The 14214-nt window shown below is 50.1% G+C and overlaps 1 protein-coding gene across 7 annotated transcripts in view; it reads left to right on the forward strand.

Annotated features, from left to right (window-relative positions):
- MECOM (MDS1 and EVI1 complex locus) overlaps positions 1 to 14214 on the forward strand; it is a 339255-nt gene that overhangs the window by 284613 nt on the left and 40428 nt on the right. For 5 of the 7 annotated variants that reach the window (XM_086754444.1, XM_086754445.1, XM_086754447.1 and 2 more), the window contains exon 3: positions 6732 to 6866. In XM_086754444.1, the coding sequence (XP_086610570.1) occupies positions 6732 to 6866 (135 nt within the window). Of the gene's footprint in view, positions 1 to 4655; positions 5194 to 5781; positions 6062 to 6731; positions 6867 to 14214 lie in introns of those variants that run through there. The other 2 variants (XM_086754449.1, XM_086754450.1) reach the window with 2 other exon arrangements.

A 14214-nucleotide genomic window follows, 5' to 3' on the forward strand; every position in this document is an offset into this window, starting at 1 on the left:
AGTTTCCCCTCATCCATCAGCCGTGACAGTACCCACACCTGCAGGGAGATCTGGCCCATGGGATACAGTGGAGCTGCCCGCACACGTGGGTGCCCGGATGCAGTGGTGTCCACCTCGGTGCTCAGCTCGCCGGTGTGTTTATGTGTGTGTGAGTGGGGCAAGACCTGAGGGTGGTGGGTCTGCTGGGACCCCGCTCACGCCAGGGTGATGGGAGACGAGAAAGTGGGGTTGGGCTGTCAAGTTCAGATTGGGGGAAGAAGGAACGTGCTATTTTAGAGCATGGATTTTAATAGGAGAGAAAAAGTGGAGCCTTTCCACTCAGTACTTGGGTGGTTGGTCCCTACCCGTAGCAGCACCACGGCAGCTCCAAGCCCATATGAGCGGGGAGCAGCACCCAAGGGAGCATGGGGACAGCTTCACCCACACCTAGACCCTACCAGCGCTGCGGCACCATACGTGTGTGCCTGTCGCGCATCTGCTCCGCGTAGGTGCCGCACATTCGCTGTACGTGTTGATTTATCCCAGGCATAAAGCGCCGTGCCAGGGGGTTTCGCACAGGAGCGGGATGAGAGCGATCGCAACCACGCGCTGCCTCTGTGCGCAGCTGGGGACTGTGTGTGCTCTGCGGCTCCCCGAGCGCAGCCCCATCCCCGCAGGAGTCGCAGAGGTCCTTCAACTTTTTTATCGCCTGCACACGCACCGCTCTAATTTTTTTTGCAAGGATATGGGGTTGTTTATTTTTTTTCCCCAAGGCAGTTGGTATTTTCGGCAGGGGGTGTGTGTGTTTTTTCTGCATACTCTTCATTTCAGACCAGTAAATGCCCCTCACTGCTTGGCCATGGGGGGGACAGCAGTGACCCCCACCACAGCTGGAGACTTCGGGCTTCACACCCCGCAGTTGCCAAAAGGGGACCCCCCTCCACTGGCATGGTGAACCCCGGCGGCCCCCAGAGCCCCACGCTGCCCTGGGGAAGGGGGTGCAGGGTGCAGCAGAGCCCTGATCCCCCTGCATCCCGCAGCCGGGCTGGGGGCGGGGGGAGGGAGGAAACCCACCCTCCAGCAGTGCTGGCAAAGCCAGCCTGACCCGAGCAAATGAAAATAATCAAAAGTAATTAGAAGCGTGCTGGACTGCTCCTCGGAGATCTGTGCGAGAGAATAAACATGCCGGAGCCCTCCGAGCCACTGCAAAGGCCCATGTCTGAGCTGTTAGGTGCCCTGACCTTGTCCACATAAAGACGTGATTTATGAAGTGCAGGGCACAGCAGCAGGGCTTCTGTCTTCTCCAGAAGAACCAAATTACTGAGGTGGAGATTAACATGCTTTCAGTTGGGCCCATTTCCAGACCAAGGGAAATTTTTTATTTACATTTTTTTACCTTTAATTTCCTCCTCCTCTCCCTCACTCCAAAAACTGCCTTTTGGCCAGGAGGGAAGAGCCTGGCAGCGTGTGAGAGCAGGAGGGGTGGCCGGGACGGGGCACGGGTGCGCGGGCGCCATGGCAGCAGCGCGATGCCCGTTGCTGCCCCTTCGCGTGAGGGCTGGAAGAGGTTTGGTCTTCCCCCTGAAATAAGCAGCAACACTTGCATTTTTGCTTAATTTTTAGGGTTTTTGTTGTGGTTTTTTTTTTTTTTAAGTCAATATCCGCAACGCAGAGCAAGAGGCATTAACATGCAGAAATTGCATTGCCTTTCCTGTTCCTCAGCGTTTCCCCGGGTCTCTCCCGGAGCATTTGGGTACGTCGGAGGGCAGTTGTTTTCTGCGCGTTTGTTTTGCTTCGCTTTTTCTTTCTCCCTCCCGGCTCGAGACACTCGCCCAGTGTTTTAAACACTCACCGCAGTGTTAGTCAGGATGCTCGATGTTGTGTTTAGTCACCTTGAGAAATATAACATTAAATCCCACTTAAAAATGCGGCTATGAAGTGGCTTGCTCCATAAACATAAGGATAATACGACGCCTAATATCGTACGGCATTTTAAAAAATCGCCGGCCACTTGCCTGATTTTTCACCATTGTCCTCAGCAGTGTTTGTCCACGGGAAGCCCATTAAAAGTGGACAGTGCAGTTATTTCATCTGGCTTTGGCTGAGCTGCTTTGCTTTGCTTTAATGATGTGCTGGAATGCACGATGCCCATAGGGTCTCCATTATGAGAACTTTTACTTCTGGGACGACCATGAAGTTAAAGGCTTAAAAGAGGCATCAGCTTACAGCCTGGTGGGAATTACTAGCAGACTCGAGTAGGAACTCCTTACTGCCTCCACTAATATAGCGACTTCTTTTAAATAAACAATTGCAAAAGGGACCCTGTGGAAATATTTGGGCCTCTCGAAGCGCGTACCAAACCGTCTGAGGGGAGAGAGGAAAGGCTCTAGATGAGTTTAAAAGGTTCTTGCTTGAAAGAGGAGAAATATACGTGTGTGCGTAGCGCCGGTGTGCCCTTGCGTGACCAGGTGAGGCTGGGCTCGCCTCCCCAGCTTGTCGCCACGATGCTCGGCGGCATCTGCCTTCCTCCTCCTCCTCCTCCTCGGGCTGCTCCCCCGTCCGCCTGGGGTACAGCTGAGCCGCCGGGAGCGGTGCGTGAAAGCGGGATGACACCAAAATATACGGAGTTTCCCCCCCACCTCAAAAAAAAATAAAACGGGTAGCGGCGGGTTCGCGGCTCCGCACCGCCTGCCTTTGCTCCGTCCCCCCTCCATCCCCGTCCCCGCTCCCGTCCCGCTCCATCCCCGTCCCCCCTCCATCCCCGTCCCCGCTCCATCCCCGTCCCCCCTCCATCCCCGTCCCCGCTCCATCCCCGTCCCCGCTCCATCCCGTCCCGCGGCGGCCCGGTCCCGTCTCCCGGCGCCCAGCGCCACCTAGCGGCGGCGGACGGCGGCCCATCCCCGGTGCCGTCCAGCCCCGCTTCGCCCGGTACCGGCAGACCCTTTATTTATTTATTATTATTAATTTTTTTTTTTTTTGTTTATCCACCGGCGTTTCCTCCTTTTGTGGCAAAGCTGGGAGGGTTGGGGGGGGGGCCTCCGGCTGCTATCGGGGCCCCCGATCAGGCCTATGGGCTGGAGCAATCAGTTTCCCAGATTACTTGTATTTAATACACAATGCATCATAAAACAAATCCCTCATCCTGACAGGAAGAAAATAGAACAGCTCATAGCTCGAGCCGGTCCAATTTATGGCTAAATTAAAAAAAAAAAAAAAAAGAAGAGAGAGAGGAAAAAAAAATAATAATAAGGAAAAAAAAAAAAGCTCCAACAATGGGCGCGGGGCGGGCAGGAAATCAATGGTCCGGCAAAGCGGGCGGGCGGCGCGGTTCTCAGGCCCGGGCGCTATGGGAATCTCCCACCAGGTTTTTTGAGGTTATTGACAAAGGAAAATTTTTTAATTTTTTTTTTTTTTTCCTGTCCTACCTACCACCACTGCGTGCGGGTTGGGTTTTTATTTTTTTTTCCCCCCTTTCTCTCTCCCCTCCCCGCCTCGAACAATAGCTATTATCTGAAATAACAGTTCAATGTCACAGATAACAGGCCGCTGAGACGAATTAATCATCATCTCTTGTCACCCGGCTTCTCGCCCTCCCCTTGCCCTCCTTCCCCGGCCCCCTCCCCGGCCCCCCGGGAAAGAAAAATCGACTTTTAGTCTGAGAAATATATTTGCACTTAAAAAAAAAAAAAAAGTGGGTGGCACTTCTGGATGGTGCAATAAAAGATAGAGTTCAGTCCTCCTTCTTTTTTTTTTTTTTTTTTTTTTTTCCCTCCTGCCCTCTTCCCCAAAACACACATATATACGTGCGTCTCGCCGTCGTAAGCCCGCACGGTGCCAAACTTTGCGGCTTGGCGTCGCGGGTGGGGTTGCGGGGCCGTTTGGGGAAGCCGGGGGATCCCCGGAGCCGTGGGGGTGGGAGTGGGTCCGGCCGCCGGCGCAGCCCCCCCCAGCAGGCAGAGCCCGGCCTCCCGCCGCCTCCATTCATGGGATTCGTTACCAAATAAATAAAGAGAAAAAAAAAATATATAAAAATCGTTTAGGAAGCGCCGCAAAACGGGGCGGTGGTTCCGCGGTACCAAACGGGGAAATTAACTGAGAGAAAAAAAAAAAAAGTTGCTTTTCATTAAAAATTATTATTAATAAGCGCAGTGATGGGGATGAGGAGCCGGGCGCGCTGGCTCCCGCAGAAGCCGTCGGGGCGAGCGCGGCCCGGCTCCCCCCCCCCCCGCCAAAATCCCGCTGCGGGGCCGCCCCGACGGCGCTCCCGGGCGCGGGGGGCAAGCAGCCGGGCCGGGGTATAAAAAGAGGCGAGCGGCGAGGCCCCGGGGAGTGTGTGTGTGTGGGGGGGGCTGTCGGTGAGCCCCCGCGGCTGGGCCGCTCCTCCGCGACCCGGCGGTGACCCCCGGCCGCGGGGCCGCTGTCCCTTTAAGCGCGCCGGGAGCGCCCCCGCCGCCCGGGACGGGGGGGGGGGACGGGGCGGCCGGGGCTGTCCCGCTTTAAAGAGACAGTGCCCCAAAGGGGAGCGGCGGGCTGGCGGGACCCGACGGGGTGGGCGGGGAGGGAGGGGAGGGCTGGGGAGGGGGGGGGGGGGGCCGGGCGCTGCCCCGGGGGTGCGGCGGGGAAGAAGCGCTGCGGGGAGGGGAGGGAGAGAGGAGGGGGAGAGCCGCCCGCCCGCCCGCCCACGCACACTTTTCTCTTATCCCCGGCGGAGAAGTGAAAGAAGTTTGTTTTGTTGAGCGGTGCGCGGTGGTTTTTTTTTGTTGTTGTTTCTCTTTTTTTTTTAATTTTTTTTTTCCCCTTAAAGAGGGCTGTGTGGTTTTTTGGGTTGGTTGATTTTTTGTTTGGGTTTTTTTTTTTTTCTTTTTTTTTTCTTTTTTTTTTTTTCCCTCCGATAACTTTCTTCTCACACACGCACCGAGCCAGCCGATAAGATCCGCAGGGGCCGAAACGGGAAGGTGATGGCCAACCGGCAGCAATCCGCCGAGCCCCGCCGCCGCTGAGCCCCTCCGCGGCCGGCCGCCCCCTCCCGCCCTCCCTCGCCAAATGCCGGAGCGCACCGCTCCCGCGCAGCCCCGCACCTCGACGGCCGCGGCCTCCATTCGCGTTTGACGCCAAGATGTTGCTTCCAGCCGCCTGAAGGATATTTTTTTTTTCCCTCACCCTCCCCCCCCCCTTCCCCCCCTCCCCGTCCCCGCAGGCTCCCGGCGACACAAGGTAAGAGCGGCGAGCGCGGCGGCGGCTCAGCCCACGGCCCCGCGGGACGCGGCCGCCCTGCCCCGACGGTGCCCGCCGGCCCCCGGGGGGTGGGGGGTGCGCCCCCTCCTTTCCTCCCTTCTCAGAGCAGAGAGCTTTGAAAGGGAAAATTAATTCCCCCCCCTGCGTCCCCTTTCCAAAAAATCATTGAGGGTGCGGGCAGCGGGGGCCGGCTCCGCTGGGCCCCGCGGGGGTTTGGGGTTAGGGTTTTCCCCCTTTCTTTTTGGGGTGGGGGTGGTAAAGGCTGCTCGGAAGGAGAGGAGAAACCCGGCCAGCCCGGGGCAATGCGCTCGCACCGCCCCCCCCCCACAGTCCCGCTTCACGGAGGGGCCCGATCCTGCCCCCGGGGGGGCGGTGGCCCCGCAGTACCGGGGCTGGGCCCGGCCGCCCCGGCGGGGCTGGGGTCGCTGAGGAGGGGGAGCGGGCTCGGGGGGCGCGGCGAGCCCTCGGGGGGGGGAGACACTTGCCTGGGTGCCCGTGAACGAAGGGACACGCAGTGCCGGGGGTCCCGGCCCTTCGGCTCGGAGGCCCGAAGTGGGTTGGTTTGTTGGGTGTTTGGGATTTTTTTTTATTTTTTTTTTTCCGGATAAAATCGGGTGATTTGCTGCCAGTGCCCAGCCGAAGTTACAAATGTAGCAGCGAGCCCAGTGGGATGCTGGGGAAAGTTTGGGATAGGCCGGTGGCAAAGCTGGCGAATAAATAATGGTATTCAGTTGCATGTAACGATTAGTAATTTGTCATAATATTAGAATAGAACATCCTCCTTAGCTTGTCCACGAGCAATCTCATTATATTTGTTTATTGTCTGCATAATTGGAACCATTTATTGGTATGTATCGAATGCTGCCACGTTTTGCATGAGTGTTTACATTGTTTTTCATTTATTTTCTTTAGTTTGGCGTAGACAGTTCTATTATTTGCTTCAATTAAGGGGAGTGATTTAAGTGTTGCACAGAAGGGCTGTTCAGGAAGCATAATATTAAAACAAGATAAATAATTCTGCCTTCCAAATAAAGTTTGGTTCAGAGGAACAAATAGGGAAAGGCTAAATAGGTGCTGCAAACAACGTAAATCCTGAAACAAAACAGAAACCTTAAATGAAGCCAACATCACCCATTTTAAGAATTTTTATTATATTCCCTGAGCAAGTCATATTTAATTAAAATTGTATTTTCAAACATGGTCACTGATGAATGCATAGAAAATCAGATCCCTCTTAAATTAGCAGTGTTTCTTAGCAGTAATTAGACAACATCTTGGTTACATGTAAACATTTGTCAAGACATTTTTCAGTACATTTATTTTCCTTTTATTCATGTGTAAGTATTCTGACTGTTCCTAAAAAGAAATCTCACCAGAGGAGTGTATTTCTGAATAAACATGCCTATAATATTATTATTATTATCCATTTGTTTATCTGGAAACCTGTGATTTATGTTTTGATTAGTACGCCCAGACAGCAACAAGAAAGATTTACTTTTTCATTTTCTTCCTTTTAGATCTTGGATGAGTTTTGCAACGTGAAGTTCTGCATAGATGCCAGTCAACCAGATGTAGGAAACTGGCTCAAATATATCAAGTTTGCTGGATGCTACAATCAGCACAACCTTGTTGCGTGTCAGATAAGTGATCAGGTATGTGGTGTTCACTTTCTGGACTTATTATTTTTTTTAAGGAACTTTAAGGTGTCAGTGGAAAAAAAAACAAAACCAAAACAAACAGCAATTGACAACAGATTTTGGCTTGTTTGCTGTTATGGCAAAAGATAAGGCACAGATATGAAATGCAGAATAGAATAATTTCAATTATGGGCTACAGACAATATTAATTTTCTATTTTTCCATATTGTTGTTCAATTCATAAGTAATAATTTCTGAGGTTTTAAAATCTTATCTCTGGTGAAAATTGGGACTGCTTTCTTAGGAGCACGAAGCCAGTATTTGCTGATTTTGATTTAGCAGCGTTTTCTGGCTTCTGCTCCGCTCGGATTGCTGCGTGAAACCGTTGAGTTGATCTGAAGCCGTAACGTGAAATGAATGGCCAGAGCAGAGGGGAAGACGCAAAACTGATAACGCTGCCAGCGTAGTTGTGTCTGTGGGGCTTTGGATTTGAGTGCACACGTGTGTGAATATTATAATGCCTTCCCCTACGCTTTGCTGGAACTCATCAGACTCGTATGCTGAACCAGGAGCTTCAGTGGTTTTCTTTTTCTTTCCATTTGTTATACTTAAATCTGCTCTTTGTTGGGCTGAAACGTTATTTATCCTTCCGTGTTGGAAAAAAGGTTGGGACAGGCAGAGGAAGGATGCAGTGAAGCATTTTGTTTTCAATTATGCTGATGAGTTATTAGGTGTTTCTTAAATCAAGGTTTGCTGCAGTCTGCGGATAATACGTCCCACTGTGGAATATTTTAATGGGTAAAGTTTGGTTAAGAAAGCTATGATTCTTTAAAGTAAAATACTTAAAATAGCAAAGCAATGACTGATTGTGAATTCTTGTTTCTAATTTAAACTTCGCTACCTGCAGCACAGGATTTGAGTCATTTAATCAGTGTTTCATTTTTCACCGCTTAATTAACTGCATCAGGTGAATGTTAAAGATTATCTTTAGCTGATTTAATTGCCTTGACAGTATTGAAAGGAGAATCGCAACCAGACACAAAGCTTCAATTAGAAATCGTTCTTTCTAATCAAATTCCTTACATATAGGAAATTAATGTGAGACAGCCTGCTATTTCTAGCACAGCGTTACGTATTTCGCTCATGAGAAATAGGTGATTAAAACTGATTTAAATAACTTCGTCAGAAACTGTGAGAGAAATTTTTTTTTTTTTTTAAATTGTCCACTTCTACAGTTCAGCCCTGAGCACATGTAACATAGAACGAGCCAGCCGACTGAGGTATAATTTCTTTTTTATATGGCAGCTGGTTTAGCTAAAGAAACCATAAAGATTATTAGTAAATGCAAAATACATTTTCTAAGTTGAAATATGCTTTACACTGAAAAATGATAAATTCTCTCGATGCAGAGCATTTATGAAACAGTGATACGAGAAGGAAACTCTGTAGATTAATCGAAGCAGCGAATTCCAATGTTTTGCGTTTAATAAGAGCTGGCGTAGACAGGAAAGATTAGAAGTGGAATCACGTGCGTTGGTCAAAGCGACTGGCTGTCTTTGCATCGGTATTGGTGATCCGCAGCTGAAAGCGCGGGCTGGAACGCCAGCATCCACCTCTGCGACGCAGACACGCACCCGCGCTTTGACGTTTTTGGAAGGAAAGTTATGGTGCTTGTAACTTTCTCTTTTTTTTAGTGTTTACATTTCAGAGATTTGGTACTGGTGGCTGTACTGCTGCCAATAATTTCTTTCATTCACTGGAGACTTGTTATTTATTTTGCACACTATCGTGCTGTTCATAATTCCATATTTTTATAGCTTATTGTTGCTGAGATTTGCAAATTAAGAACTGGTTGTCTTTCAAGTAGCGTGTTGCGAGCCGGGCGCTGTCAGCAAGAGATTGTTGTTCATTTGGCCCTCTGGAAACGCTGCACGCTTCCTCGCAAAATTGTACGCGTACTCCAACGTTTTATGACCAGAGCCTAAAAAGTTAATGCTAAAAATGTGCTCTTGAATCTTAAAGTGAAAAAGCCTTTCTAACAGCTCCTCCTTCTGCTTTCTTCTGGCACAAGCTCGCCAGAGGTAATATAAAATATAATGGGAAGGCAAGCTGGGAAATGGACATTACATGGCCAAACGTGTGCGCGTACAAGGAGTGACAAATGCGAGTCAGGACTCGGCATGCGTATGTGCCTGCGTGGGGATGGCGTGGGGCTGACTTTGGGTCAGGGGAAAAAAAAAAGAGAAATAAAGGGGAAAAAAAGAAGGGAAAAAAAAAAAAAGAAGGTGAAGCCCGAGGGCGCGTGTTGGTGGTTGCAGCTAGAGCTGGAGGGCAGGGGCGATGCAGTGCAGTGGGGACACGAGGCCCCAGTCCAGCTGGAGCCACAGCCAGTGCTGGGTGCAGGAGTGGGGGATGCCCCAGTTCCCCCCAGTTTGCTCCAGGAATAAGAGGTACCTCAGCAGCCCTGGTGGCACAGGGAGCATCCCCACTGCTCGCTCCCGAGGCGCAGACACTCGACCGGCAGTAATTGTTCACCTCTAATTGCTTCAACTCATCTGTAAAATTCCCAAGCAAACATTGGGTTGTACCTGAAAAGGTACAAGATCCTGCCAGCGCTCCCAGCCTCACGCTGCCCGCAAGTTTCTGCTGCTAAATTCCAGCCTGGCTGACAGACAGGTATGGTTCCCAGACTGCTTGAGGCAGGATTTAGATGAATCTCAGGGTGATGTGTAACCTAGTCGCTCTGCTAAGCTCTGTATTTAACAAAAAGAGTGAAAGCAAAACATTTTTTTTTTTTTTTTTTGTCTTTTTATTCTACTGGCCTTTTTGCAGAGACATACCACCCCACCCCTCGACTCAGGGTTGAGGTTAGGTTTCATCACTCAGGATCAACTTTACAAAGGCCCGGGCTCTTTCGTAGGGCTGTATAAATGGGCTTTGCTGAGATGAACAGCTTGCTAATGGCGGGATGCAGTCAAAACACGCACACTGGATGCAATTCCTCTTTGATTGGAGGTGGAGTAGGATTTAAAAGCTGCGTTTTTATTTATTTAATGTTTTATTTCAAACGAGGTTATCTAGGATTTCTCTTTGCTGTCTTTCTATTATCTCCTGTCATACCCAATCTGAACTATGTAATTCAAGATGTATATGAATAATAAAATTCCACAACCAGGGCACTCTCATTTTTTTTCCCTTTCCCCAAGGAGACTACAGCATGTGCGGAGCTGCAGAGAGTCTTGTCACTGCTGTTGCCCTGGAATGTGTTTTTTCAGCTCGGAGTCAGTCAGGATTCAATACTCCCCTCTGTTATCGTTAAACGTCTAATAGTTCAACTTTTTAATGACTTCAGAATGATTAGCCCTGTTAGGCTCTCTGGCAGTGCTGTCATCCCAGCAAAAGCATTATTTTAAATATATATGTTAATGAAAGCGCAGTTGCAAGTACAGCAGTGACTGTAGCGATGGCATGTCAGGGGCTGTCACACGTCCCAGGCACATTTTCAGGCTGGGATCACGGTCACCTTCAAGCTATAAAAAAAATATATTTTTTTCACTTTTTTTTTTTCCTTTTAAGAGATTGGTAGCAGTTTAAGTAAAAACTCCTGGATATTGTTTTTATCTTGCCTACGGCTCACAGAGCCCTGACAGCAATACGGCCACGTAACGCTGTGAAGCTGTTCTGAGCTTCCCGGTCTCTTCCCCCCGACAGAGCAGCTCTTGAAGATTCCCTTGGTTTATCCACAGAAAACTCAAAAGTGCCTCAAGATCAGTTTACTGAGGTTTTGGATTGCTGTGTGTGCTGAAATAGATTTTTGGGGTTTTTCTCTGTGTGTTTTATTTTTGTTTCTTTATTATTCAAGTACAGTGCAATGGGAGAAAAAACAGTAGTATTGCACTCTTAGCAACGTGCCCGATGTCAGCGATATAAACTTACACAAGTGAACCTACTGCTGTAGGTTTCACCAAATCTGGTCGCATCTTAACGCATTTTTACAAACTTTTTTTTTAATCTACAGACACAGCTTCGTGTTTCAGCTTTTACTGCCGCTTGCCCCCCTCCGCAGCAGGCGGCTCGCGGGCAGAAAACGGTGGAGACTCCTTCCAGCAGCCCCAGACACGCGGCCACCTGCAAAAGTTGTGTATTTAAGGAATAGTTTTGAGGCTTTGTCGTCAGAGAGTGAAATTAAGGTTTTGACTGTTGTGGGTCAGGAGGGCACACGCACGCTGAGCTCATACAGGGCCCTGTTCTGCCGTGATTCTTCCTATGAGTTATTAGTTTATTAAGCAAATAAAGCTTAATCCAGCTCCCACTGAAAATCTGTCTCCAGTGGAGCAGGGTCGCGTTAGCCTAGAGCTGGTGGAACGTGGAGTTCATCAGCGGTGATTTTCCACTTACTGCAGTTAGAGCTCAGGCTGCGGGTGAAATTCCTGCCCGGTCTTTACATCCGCCTGCGTAATCTGGAGCTTAATGCACTGGCGGTGGCACCGCTTTCCGTGTCAGCCTGTCCTGACGTGACCTGAAAGAAATGGTTTAGAAGCAAAACTGGCAGCTTGTTGTTGCCATTTTTGCAAAGTGATAAGCTTTCTATTGACCATTCATGTCTAATAAGAGCAGTAAGGCATGTTGTCTCTAAGCAAAATGCCTTTTTTTTTGTGATGGGAGCCGTCAAGTCATACTCGTATGCTTGCTGGAAAGAGGATTATAGATGTCCACAAGGCTGCAACTCACTTGACACTTGGTGTGGTCCATGAATGAAGGTGGGATCTTGGAAGACAACTGCATGGTGAGGCCGCCTCAGAAGAACGGGTAGGCACATGGAAGTCATGGCCTGGTGTCAGTGGTCCGCAACCCCCGAGTAGGAGATTTTGCAGGGCTGGAGCAGCTCAGTTTGGTGGGGCAGCCCCTCACCTGGACCCCAGGGCTTTCGCAGAGGCTAAAATTCACCTATGATGGAAGAAGACATGAGTATCACCAGGGAGGTGGCCCGCAGCCCCTGAGATGCCAAAGAGGATGCCCTGCGGAGGGACATCCTGCAGCTGCCTTCCCATTTTGGAGGAGCAGGAGGCATCTTTTTACCTCAGAATGTGGAAAAATGGGGATTCCTAGTGCTGTTTCAGGAGACCGTCCTCGCTCCAGCCCCTCCTGCTTGATCCACTTTGGCAGTTTTGGGGCATTTTGGAAAAGAGGAAGGAAAGGGTTCGTGGTGCTGGTGCCAAGGTGCTGCGGTGCTCTCCCACCATCGTGGCAGGGTGAAGAGGAGGGCCCCCTCCTCCCTGCCTGGCTCCCACCCGTGCCCCCGCGGTCGCTCGCATGCAGGCACTTGCTGAGCTTCGCCTGTGGATTTTTGCTGAAGTTTTCTTTGGGCCCTATACAGGGCTTGGGAAGAACTCTTCTACTTTAGCCCTTGAAAAAACTCCAGTTCATTTCAATTTATCATTTGCCTGAGCATGGCAAGAAGAACCTGGCTCGGGTTTCATCACACAGTTCTCCAGCTGCAGAAGTTGTTCATCACAGGAGCTAAAATTGAAGCTTTGCTGTTTGGACCTTTTTCTTTCCTTTTTTTCCCCTCAAATGCTTAATTACGGCTCGTTGTAAGTTTATGTATCCGTTCGTCCTTCTCATTTTTCTGGCGGGCATAAATCCTGATTTTGTTCAAGCTCCTTGAACATAATGCTTCTTATTAGTTTTGGACTTTTAATTTGTTTTGCTTTTTCAGGCAAGTTACCCTCTTGCTCCAAAGCAGCGCAGAGGCAAATGCCGGTTGGCAGTGTGCGTGCCGCCTCTCCGGGTGCTGGTTTTCGTGCCCTGGCTTGGGGCACGCTCCCCTCCAGTACACCCCAGCCCCCAAAAGTGGCCAGGAGCCAGGGCTGGTGCCTTGTTTTTTTGGGGTACATGTACTCATGGGATGTGGTGGATGTTTGGAGCACATCAGGCGTTGGATGTTGGTGCAGGAGCAGCAGCACAGGACTCCTTGGGTGCTGGTGGACTTCACCAGGCTTTGGCTGGGGTGCGTTTTGCCATCAGCGTCTTCTCTTCCTTGCCATCACCCCATCCTGACCGAGTCCTCTGCTCAGTCCTCCCACTTGCACTAGTGTGTGCCTTCCCTGATGGTGTTAGATGGAAGTTCAATGCATCAGCTGGGGGGTTAAAGTATGAACAACACCAACTGTGAGCAGCACCTCTCCCCTGCCCTAAAATCTGAATTTCCCAGACAGCACTGGGGCACGTGCAATGTTTTCCAAAGCGCTGGTGTACACAGGAGTACAGGGTTTAGTTGGATGCGACAGAATCCAACTCTTCAGGGCTTAGCATGCGTAGCAGCTTGTGCCTTTGCTCGCACGCAGCAGCTAAAGTCTCACTTTTTCCCCCCCCAAACTGGTATTCTTTGGTTAAACCTTCCTGGGGCTGGGGGTCATGCTGGACAGGAGCGGAGGGGGGGTTCGGACAGAGCGGTGTGGGTCTGGCCTGGGCAGGCGGGATGGCCGGGGCACTTCAAAGCACGCGGGCGGTGGAGGCCGAGCGCATGGCCCCGGCCCGGGCTCGCAGGGAGTGCGTTTTCGCTATTATTTCAATTATTACAACTTCCTGACTAGGTTGAAGGTCGTTCATAATTCACGCTTCTGTCATCTTTACACATGCCAAATGCAGTCTATTAAGCATAAATAAAATTTCAAGTGCCTGACCAGGAAAAGTAAACTGGGATTCATAACAATGAGGCCTTATTCATCCATTTAAAAGTAAATTGTGTGTGTTCCTTTTTTTTTTTTTTTTCCCCCCCCTCCCCTTTTCCTTTATGGCTTTGCAGTTTGGGAGCTTTTATTTCTGCTCGGTAGCACAAATATATGACCTGCGGTGTAGGCAGGCACAGAGGGCTGATGAGTTAGGCCTCCCCCATCTTCTCCCCACCTCAGACCCCCTGAACTTTGAAAGTGTTTCCAGATCTGGATCCGATTTTGCTCTTCCTATATAAACTGCAGTCACACACCACTGATCCCAGGGCATGTGAAATGCGCATCTGGACTTCGCTTTTTTTTTTTTTTTTTTTTTTCCTCCCCCCTCCTGGTCATTCCTCTACTGTGCAGCAGCTCTTCCTGTACTTCTCGAGGCAGACTGGTGCACGCTAGCGTGTCGCGAGCGCAGGTTAACCTGAGAAAATCAGGTAACGAAACGGCCTTGGTGGCCTGAAGACGTGATAGTCAGAGAATTAAAACCTTTCTTTAATTACAGTAGGCTCAGAACTGCGTCCAAGAAATTTTCAAGCTTTGCAACTGAAAATTCCGTTTATTCCGCATCAGCGTTTCCCCGTACAAACCCCACTGCCTGCGGCAGAGGTTGCTGTCGTCGCAAAGCGGGGGCAGCG

The sequence above is a fragment of the Chlamydotis macqueenii genome, chromosome 9, assembly GCF_036417535.1.
Source record: "Chlamydotis macqueenii isolate bChlMac1 chromosome 9, bChlMac1.mat, whole genome shotgun sequence".
Classification (NCBI taxonomy): Eukaryota; Metazoa; Chordata; class Aves; order Otidiformes; family Otididae; genus Chlamydotis; species Chlamydotis macqueenii.